A 10,105-nucleotide genomic window follows, 5' to 3' on the forward strand; every position below is an offset into this window, starting at 1 on the left:
TTTTTAGGTTAAGAGATTTATAATAACAACATAAATTTTATAACGTAATAAAGAAAGAAAAATGAAAAATTTTATAATTATTCGTTCAATTGAAAGATCATTTTATACGAGAAAATTCGTTTGAAATAAAAGGTACATGGAATGTCGGAACCGTAAAATCTGCTCGAAGAATATTCGAAAAGTAGACCTTCGTGATCGACAACGAATAAAGTAGCAGAGGATTGGTCCGTTCCATTGAAAATAGTGCCAAAGGTATGTGGTCATTGGCCGTGCAACTCATCCCCACGTGAGTGCGCAAGCTATATAGAACACTTCGCACGGAATTTCATCTTCAGAACTGAGAGTCAGTGTCAAGGGAATCCACTAAGGAAGTAGCGAAGTGAGTACAGTACAGTACGTTTAAATAAATAAATCGATTTAATCGATCCTCGTACGAATTCTCAAATTTCTTTCGCGATTGTTATCGTCTTTAATTATATAATAATAAGAAAACGATCACTGATTTTTCATTTCGAATAAACACTTTTTTTTCTGCGATTCGAATTTAGACAAATGGTTTTACTTTCGTACTTGTGTCGTTTAAACACTAGAAAAATATATTTTCAAAAATAGGAGTCAATTGTTTATAGAATTAGAAAAATTTTAAACATGATCTTAAATATTATTTTTTGACAGTAGTAAATAAGGTAAAGGACTCGAGTGTTTTATACGAAATAAAATTAGAAATCCTTTTAAATTAATTTGGAATAGGATTGAAAAGTTATCGAGCGAAGAAACATTCTTTTAACGGATAAAAAGTACTTTTTTTACAGGTGTTGTCTACAGTTAGAATTAGTTGGTGATCTTTCCGATGTCGCCGGAAAAGTACCGTTTTCGAAAGACGTATTTTCTTCAACATTTTTCCTATTTATTTTTAAACTTTGAAAATATTTTTTAATTCTATTTGTATATACTTATACAAATAGTTTCTCTTACTAATAAATCTAAAGTATATTAAAGATAAACGACAATTTTTTTCAAATTCTTTTCTGTATAAATAACAAACTTGTATAAATTTAAATCAATTATTCTTTCAATTTTTTTTCAACTCTTTTCTTCAATTTTTTCAAATCAATTTATCAAAAATTCCATCCGTCGAAAATTTTATTATAACAAAATAACTTTAACTTGGATTAAATTTTCACAATCTCGATGATTTCTTTTCTTTCTTTTTTTTTTTTTCTTTTTCCTTTTCCTCTCATATTATTTGTTTGTCTTTCGTTTAGGAGGTCGGTGACAGTCTAGGAGATTGAACACGACAGTAGGTCGCGACCGCGTTTTCAGATAACGGTATCCCTCGAGTTCAACAAACCGGTAGCTTCGATCGAGAAGTGGGCTACTTGGTGCTACCAGGATGACCTTAACCGCTCTGACACACTTTCTTACCGCTCGATGTTCTTTCTTTGCTTATACACGCATGATCACTCGTTTTTTTTTATCGCTTCTCCACTCGGATCAAGGTTACTGATACAATCTTCTCGAAGATGATTGATCTTCTCTTTCTCTCCCTCTTTCTTTTTTTTTTTTTTTAGAAAAAAATATCGTACATTCGAGACTGCGTGGAATATTAAATTAACATTATTTTGTAAATATATTTCGGTTCTTTTTTAAAAATTTCAATCTTGACTTATACTCGATTGTAATCAAATTAAATCATACTTGTTTAAAAGAAAGAGAACCAATTAATAGAAAAGATCAAATAATCGCTAATAAGTTGTATTTGGGATACGTGTTTCGAAACAGTGGATTTGGAATCTTCATCAAATTCTCTCTTACTTTCTCTTTTTTGAATCATTCAAAATGACGAAGAGCCCTTTCTTTCTCGACTCATTAATATTTTGATCCTCGATTGAATAATTCTCTCAATTTCTCTCTTTTCCTTTTTTTTTCCAGAATGAATCATAATCAATGCATATCGCTATGCTTGATGGCGCTTGTTCTTGGACAAGCAGCCACGCTGCCACAGCACACTCAGTATCCGCAACAGTTCCAACAGCAGGTCAGGGACGAGAGGAAATTCGCAGAAAAGCCGAATGCAATGAAGAAGGTCGCCCTCGATGACCTAGACGACATTAGTACCAATCAGATTCAAGTAAATTTCTATAAATTTCTACGATATTTCAACAATATTATTTAATCATTTCCCTTCCTTTCATCTCCTCAAAATCTTCATCCTCAAATTCTTGATGATGAATCCTTTCCTCCTGTTTGATCAGGAAGGTAGCAGTACCGGGTTCTCGTGGTCGAACATGTTGAGCATGCTGATGCAGATGATCCTGGGTCAAACGGGAGGAGTGACAGGTCCTAGCAAGAACGAGATCGACGATGGTGCACCTGCCAGCCCCTGGGCAAATTTGCTGTCTGTGGGGTTGAGGGTGCTCACCGCTCTTTTAGGGGGTCCCCAACAATCCGTGGACGGTATCGACAAGGTTGATAACCAAAGCAGTCCCATGCAGGTATGTGCGGTATCCCAAACACTATTGCGGTATACGAAACACCTTGTTTCTCCCTTGTTAATTACGGTCATTTCCGCTTCAACACACCGATTTACCTGCGAATCAAATATATATATATTTTAGGTAACGATACCTCTATTGATAAATATCATGATCAACCGTACCTGATTATTTCCGAAATTAAGAAACCCGAATTAGAAAGCAATTGATCGATGATTACTCGAAACGGTCCCGCACAACAGGAACAAGACAAGAGTTTCCGAGACTTTCATCTTGATCCGGGTCGCATAAATGAAAGCAAGCATGAGCCGAACTGACTGTATTGCGATTTATAGGTCAAACAATAGAATACAACAGTAGAATTATTCCATGGTATTATACGTAACAATCCTATATCTATATATATATATACATATATTATTAGTCATTTATACAATTTCCATCTATAATTTTCTCTCTACCATGGAATCGTTCCTTACATAGAATATTTATATCACACACACACACACACACACACACACACACACACACACACACACACACACACACACACACACACACACACACACACACACACACACACACACACACACACACACACACACACACACACACACACACACACACACACACACACACCACACACACACACACACACACACCACACACACACACACACACACACACACACACACACACACACACACACACACACACACACACACACACACACACACACACACACACACACACACACACACACACACACACACACACACACAAAACCACGCATACGCGGACACACACACACTCTTCCACGCACACGCGGACACACACACACACATTTGCTGTACATTTGAATAGCTAATTAGAATTGGTAACGCATACATACATGCTGTAGATTGTACATCGCTGAGCATGACGCGGAGCAAAACACAGAGAGTTTGTCTCTTCCTCCTTTTTAAATACACAATAATAGAATTTCGTGAAGGAATGAGTTTCGCTAGTTTGTCTCTCTCTCTCTCTTTTTCGTTGGAAAGACACGACGTTTCGTGCACGTACTGTAAAATAATATCGTCGCTTTATATATACATACATATACATATATATATATGTTTCTCTCTCTCTCTTTCTCTTTTGTTATTACAAAATTATTTTTTAGATAGAAATCACAGCGAGCGTACGACGCGAATCGTTGCTCCTGTTAACGAGCTACATTGTCCCCTTAATCAATTAAGGGAACACTGATCACGTTAACGATCTTCACGTTTTCTAAACCGCGTAATTCCATCTCAATTTAATAACAATACATATATATATATATATGTATATGTATGTATATGTACCACGAATTCGAATCAAATCGATCGATCGTATGTTGTTGTGATTTCGATATAATTGATTAGAAAAAAGAAAAAAAAGAAAAAAAGCGATACTCTCCTCGACAAGACCTGTCGCTTGGGTGTAAAAAAGTTTACACAGACTCGACTCTTCTTCTTGTAAATAATCATCATCAGAGGACGTCAACTTAGAGCACATGGCTGGTGTCGGTTGTTTAGGGCATTTTGACTGCGGTGCTGGGCGCGTTTCTAGGACAGGGCAGAGACCCCGATCAGGTTGCTGTTATGGCTAAAAACGCTTCCGAGGTTAGTACGTGATCGTACACATACATTGTACATGAACAATTTTGCTCTCTTTTTTTTTTCTCTCTGATTGACGTTTCGACTTAAAAGAAAAAACGATTTATTATTTTACGCGTAAATTATGAGACACGTTGAAACATTTGAAACGAATAAAGAATTTGACGAAACGTTGACGAGTCAAAAAAATAAGTAAAATGAAAATATATATATATATACATATATGCTTTTTCACGTGTAGACGCTTCTTTACCTTATTTATTTTCTTTCCTCGATATCACTTCACGATATTATCTCATTATTTAAATCATTTCTTTTGAAAACAGTTCATCAGCATAGTGATCAATCTATTGGACGCGTTGAAGACATCGTTCTCTCATCGTTCTTTGACAGCCAGATCAATGGGAAGACGGGACACAGTTTCGGAAGCTGCCGTCGCCTCCATTTCCATGCTAAAGGTAACCTCAATCTTGAAAATTTCTCCTCTTTCCTTTTTTTCGTTTCAACTTGTAAACAAATTTATTTATTCTATTTCTCGTTTTCAGGGCTATATGAGGTCAGTGAAATCGTTTAACAACGTTGGCCGTGCTGAGGACGAAGGACAACGTGGATGCGCCGAGAGAGCCCTCTGCGAAGCGAGTGCGGAATGCGTAGCGGATGCTCAGGGAACGTCATCTATCTTCTGTCAACTTGGATCGTAAGCCCATAACCTCTATATAAAAGGATACTTTCTCTTAATTATTCGATTCACCATTCGTTGAAATAATGAAATAATTATTTTTTTCAAGATACGCGACGAGCTATCTTCTCCAAAGACAAAGCGGAGTTGGTTTCGAGGCGTTGTACGAGGCTGGGCGACGCGGGCGCACCGGCGAGGATTGTAGAACTCTGTTCATGGATTGCAACGCCGTATGAAAACCCGTTTCGAGTCCGTTCAAGTACGATTTAGATGGATCTGGATTGATACCTGATACTTTCAATTCTTTCGATCTTCTTTAAATCAAATTCGACGAGGGATTCCGTTTGAAATTTCGAAGAAGAATATATTGGAATTTTACGGAATTTATTATTAAACCGGATATCGCATCTTGAGGTTTAAATCGTACTAGAGACCGATGAAAGAGTAGCTTTATGTTCGAGAACCGTATCGAGACCAAACCACACAATGGCCATCTTCTGCTCGAGCCTTTCGTTCGACGAATCGTCTCATCGATCGAATTGGTGTTATTTTCTTAGAATTTTGAATCTCAAGTTGAAAAATATAATTGAAATGAAACCGCGATTTAATTAGAATCTACGAAACTGTATAGGGTAATTTCTTGATTAATGATTCGCAATAGCGGTGATTTATACGAAACTTTTTGAAAGTCTTCCAGAATTTCTGAATTCCTTATTTGCGCGAAAGGAGTTCGTGACAGAGCTGAAAGAAGAGGCCGTGCATGCTAGCGGGGAACGTATACATTTTAATGTAGAAGTAGACTGAATGAGATTCCAGATCTGGACAAACAATGTATCGTTTGAACAGATCTCTACGATAATCATGATATTTATTTCTATTTATTGAAAGACATAGAATTAGCGCGTAATCGAGACTCGAAGAACTACCATGTAAAGGAAAGGCAAGTTTTTTTAAAATCAATTTCCATTTAAAGATGTTTACGATATATTTATATTTCAATCCAAATCAGTTTCGATTCTTTCAACTTGCCTTTTCTTGCCTTTTTCTGTTGTCATGTTCGAGCCAATCAATTCATATTTAATCTTTCACTTATTCGCATTCAGCGAGACATTTTCTTCATTTTATGGAGGAAGAGGAGTTTTAAAATAGTTGAAAGTTTGAAATCTGATATAAATCATTTCACGTTTCTTTAACTCCTTTCTAACATTGTTCAAGAAGGGGTTCAAGGAAATTCGAATTCTCTCTTCTTTTATATTTCTTACGAGTTAACGTCTCAGGATATTGTGTTTGTTTCATCACCCGCTAAAAATTTTTCATTGTATATAGGCGTTATATATGTATACACATAAATACACATACACGGGTGGAGTTTTTCACAATAGCCAAGATCTATTTAGCGTATCACTTAGATGTAAGTTGACTTAGATGTATGTATGACGTATGCGGTACGATGACATTTAAATTGAACTTAATAAACGATCTTACTGATAAATCATCTGGTATTTTTTTTTAATTTCCCAAATTCACTTATACCGAAAACATCCATACAATTTTAACAAAGAAACAATTTCAAATTTCGATCTTGTTTTTTTTTCTTTACAGTGAAAAAAATCTTTTATCTTTTATAATATATTTTAAAATGTATACATGTTGACGTATAAAAATATACACGTTTTGCCGATAAATTAGATAGCCGATTAAAAAATTTTAATCAGCGCCATCTCGCGTTTGGATCACCGAAGTTCCAATTTATTACTAGCATAGCAGAATGTGCAAGGAGGTATACCATAAAAAAGAGAGCAACACTAATGGAGAAGGACGGAGAAAGCGTGCCACTATTTTTACTTATGCAGCTCCTAATATTTTCTAATATAATTGACGTTGAAAATTGATTAATTATCCATTTTTCACTAAAAATTTCTGCACTTTTAGACTTTCATCTCGAAGCTAAGATCTCAGACAATTTTCTCATATGGATTTTAACGATAATTTCTTTTCCATTAATTATTTATTAATTATTAAAGTGCCATATGGATCGACGTTACCGATGGTCAACGCATTCACTGATTTCTTATTATTACAGGATCAATTTCTAGATATAAATATACGCATTTGAAACGTTATATCCTTCTTTAGTTTCACGTATAATTTTCATTTATAACTTTTTTCTCATTCGAGCAAATAAATCGATCGTTTCTTACTCGGTCACGGATTAAAGATAACAACAAAATAAACTATTAATAAATAATTAATTAGAAAGAATTTCATATTAAAATTTATACGAGAAACTTGTTTCAAGTTCTATCTTTAAGACGCGATCTTAAAAGTACGGAAATTTTTAATAACAAATGAATAATTAATGAATTTTCAATTGTACGTAAAAATAATAGTTGTCCTTCTCGCGCAATATTGCTCTCCTTGTCTATGACGTCATGATTAATTACATACCTCCTTGCACATCCTGCTATGCTAGTAACAAGTCGAAGCTTCGGTGATCCAAACGCGAGATGGCGCTGATTAAAATTTTTCAATCGCTATCTAACTTATCGGCAAAGAAAATATATTTTCGTTTGTAGGAGATTTAAGGAAAGAAACGTAGTAGCAACATAAACGAGATATGGATTGATTTATATTTATAATATTTAATACATTTTTCTGTACTATGTCTCATTTACATCAGAATTTTCTTATCGTTTTGACGTTATTCTCAAGAGCATCAGAAATTTCAAATTCGGAATAAAAATTGCAAATTGCATTTATAGTAATGAGTGAATTCAAAGTGAGACTTTTCAATGTAAATATATCAGAAATAAAGGTATGCAAAATTTTTGTTAGAATTTTAATATTTTCATATAAATTTTACACTCTTAGCTGTTTTTTTTTGTAGTATGAAATTTTCCAAAGCGATGAAATACTTGGTAAAATCCTACTTGCTTCTTGAACCGATATTTTCAACTTCGTGTGCTTCGTTAGTCTCGTACAATTACACATAGCCGAAAGAATGAAAGAATAACGAGTCCGGAACCTCGTTGATTGTGAAAATTTTCCTTGTCTCCGGGAACAATGAGTACATTTATTCGAAGTAAACGTGGACAAAGTGTATACGAGGACGATGTCGTTAATGAGCGTCAAGAAATTTACGAGGCATAACGGAAAGTTTAAAGGAACCGAGCGTTATAATTCTCGACGAAACAGTCTGACTTTAACGAGTCGTTGAAAGTGTTCGGGTACATATTGCGAAAGATAAAAAACAAAAATTTTTCATTCGATAATTTTCTAAAGGTAAGATATTCGAAACTTTCTATCCTTCTATTGCATAATTTTTTGTGTAACGATTCTTTCAAAACTTAACGTGCTAGAAATTCGATTTTTTGCTATTTTTATGAAATTGTCATAACCTAAATGATGAATAATATGTTGTAGAAATAATTTACGAAATATTACAATTTGTGAAATTCGCGAATTTAAAAGTTTCGAGTATTCCATTTATATTTAATGCATCAATGTGATACGATTCTTCTTAGATGACATTCAAATCGTTGATAAATCTCGGAAGTTCGAACGATCCTTATCATTCTGGTGTAGATAGATACCATAGCGGTTCTGGAGGATATCATCACGGCGAATATGGAGGATATTATCATGGTTCACGAGGGTGAAATAAAATATTGTTTCATAATTTTTTTTTTATTATTATTCATTTTTCTTATATATAATAATAAGTCAGAGTAAAATTAGATGGAATTTTTGTAAATTTTCAGAAGTAATAAAAGTAAAAATGACAAAGGAGCTGCACTTAGTGCCTTGACTTTACTTGCTTTCCTATTCCTGTTAAACGTCATGCAGGTAATTTTATGTTCTTTTTATTTTTTATTTTTTTTCAAAAGATAAACAATCATTTTCTATATAGTTATAGTATACAAATAGAACTTTATATAAATAGCGAATATTTACTATAGATATTTATTCGAATTAATTTTGATGATTTCAGCAATCGATGCAAGAAAATAATAATACAACTCCTACAACGACATCCACGATATTTTTACGCGATATAGATCAACCGATAGTAATAGATTCGAAAGAGGAGGAGAAGAAGAGGGACGAAACGAAGAGGGATGGTGTAATAACTGTAAAATCAAAAATTCAAAGGCTTAACAGTCAATATATTAAATGAAATCAGATTAGTACACAATGATTTGGTACAGAGTAGTTAAAAGTACTTAGATGAATAAATGAAGAATATTTTTTTTGGATCGAGATCGAAAATCGAAAACTTCTCTCGTACATGTTTAACGATTCATCCATGAATTATCAGCGTGAAATTGATATTAAGATAATATTTATTGAATCATTCTGTAACAATTCCTTAAACAGATGTGCTTCGAAATATCATATATGCAGCATACGTTATTCTTTTAATACATTCCATTCTTTTTTTCTTTTTTTTGCTGATCTTTGTTCTTCATTTTTTTCTATACATATATATATATTTATTTATTTATTTATACTTATTTATACTTTGTAATGTACTTATATATATATATATACATGTATAAATGTATGTACGTATGTATATACGTGTATATACATGCACATACATATATACACATAATAACCGTATAATTTTTTTAAGAATAAACATACATATATACAGCGAAAAATGTTGATCTCTTTTTTTCTTTTTTTACCTTTAAATTTATTCGTTTTACGAACGAATGTGGATACGAACATTATTTTCGGTAAGTCGACGCGAAACTCAGTCGAAAGATATATATATATATATTTATAAGAATAGACTCTATAGGAATAAATAATTTGCAGTTTCTCACACACACACAGAAAATAACAGGCTTAGAGCCGTCCACGACGAAGCTTCTTGCTTTTTCTACGGATTTCTTTCTTTCTTCTTTTTATCCCTATTTTTTTCTCCTCAATCTTTTCTCGCGCCCAGAAGAGATAGTATGTATAATAGTTATCGCGATGAGAGAGTATATTTTTAAATTTCGTGCGTTAACAATAAAATGTCGATCGTGTTTATCGTTTTACTTCATCGCGGCATACGTTCGATCACGATGATACATTGCAACGACAATTGAATCGATTTCAATTGAATTTCCAATTATTCGAAAACTCGATCGAACGATCGAATTTTTTTGATAACCCTCCGAACGATCTAAACATATTTTGACGTACCTTCTTTTCAATAAGTTCGAAGATATTAATAATAATAATAATAATAAATCGTTTGAGATCGGCCTCGAAGCCTTCGAACACAGATATTTCTTTAT

At 33.6% G+C, this 10,105-nt stretch overlaps 2 protein-coding genes and 1 long non-coding RNA gene across 4 annotated transcripts; 2 read left to right on the plus strand and 1 right to left on the minus strand.

Annotated features, from left to right (window-relative positions):
- The first annotated feature begins 224 nt into the window (after positions 1 to 224).
- LOC552799 lies at positions 225 to 6,309 on the plus strand. Of its 2 annotated transcripts, XM_006570302.3 has the most exons (7): positions 225 to 379; positions 1,933 to 2,131; positions 2,256 to 2,495; positions 4,055 to 4,141; positions 4,462 to 4,593; positions 4,681 to 4,832; positions 4,924 to 6,309. In XM_006570302.3, the coding sequence occupies exons 2-7, from the start codon at positions 1,934 to 1,936 to the stop codon at positions 5,048 to 5,050; spliced, it is 936 nt and encodes a 311-aa protein (XP_006570365.1). In that variant the 5' UTR covers positions 225 to 379; position 1,933; the 3' UTR covers positions 5,051 to 6,309. The 2 variants fall into 2 exon arrangements, with proteins under 2 accessions (XP_006570365.1, XP_006570366.1); XM_006570303.3 differs by lacking the exon at positions 4,055 to 4,141.
- Positions 2,139 to 4,048, minus strand: LOC107965272. Its single transcript, XR_001705044.2, has 3 exons — positions 3,388 to 4,048; positions 2,660 to 2,767; positions 2,139 to 2,590 (listed from the first exon to the last, which is right to left on the minus strand). It is a non-coding gene; the product is annotated as an uncharacterized LOC107965272 (long non-coding RNA).
- Positions 6,310 to 7,397: 1,088 nt separating the features above from the next.
- Positions 7,398 to 9,642, plus strand: LOC100578413. Its single transcript, XM_003251509.4, has 5 exons — positions 7,398 to 7,629; positions 7,702 to 8,096; positions 8,339 to 8,469; positions 8,576 to 8,660; positions 8,806 to 9,642. The coding sequence occupies exons 3-5, from the start codon at positions 8,339 to 8,341 to the stop codon at positions 8,989 to 8,991; spliced, it is 402 nt and encodes a 133-aa protein (XP_003251557.1). The 5' UTR covers positions 7,398 to 7,629; positions 7,702 to 8,096; the 3' UTR covers positions 8,992 to 9,642.
- Positions 9,643 to 10,105: the final 463 nt, after the last annotated feature.

The sequence above is a fragment of the Apis mellifera genome, linkage group LG11 (genome assembly GCF_003254395.2).
Source record: "Apis mellifera strain DH4 linkage group LG11, Amel_HAv3.1, whole genome shotgun sequence".
In the NCBI taxonomy this organism is placed as follows: domain Eukaryota; kingdom Metazoa; phylum Arthropoda; class Insecta; order Hymenoptera; family Apidae; genus Apis; species Apis mellifera.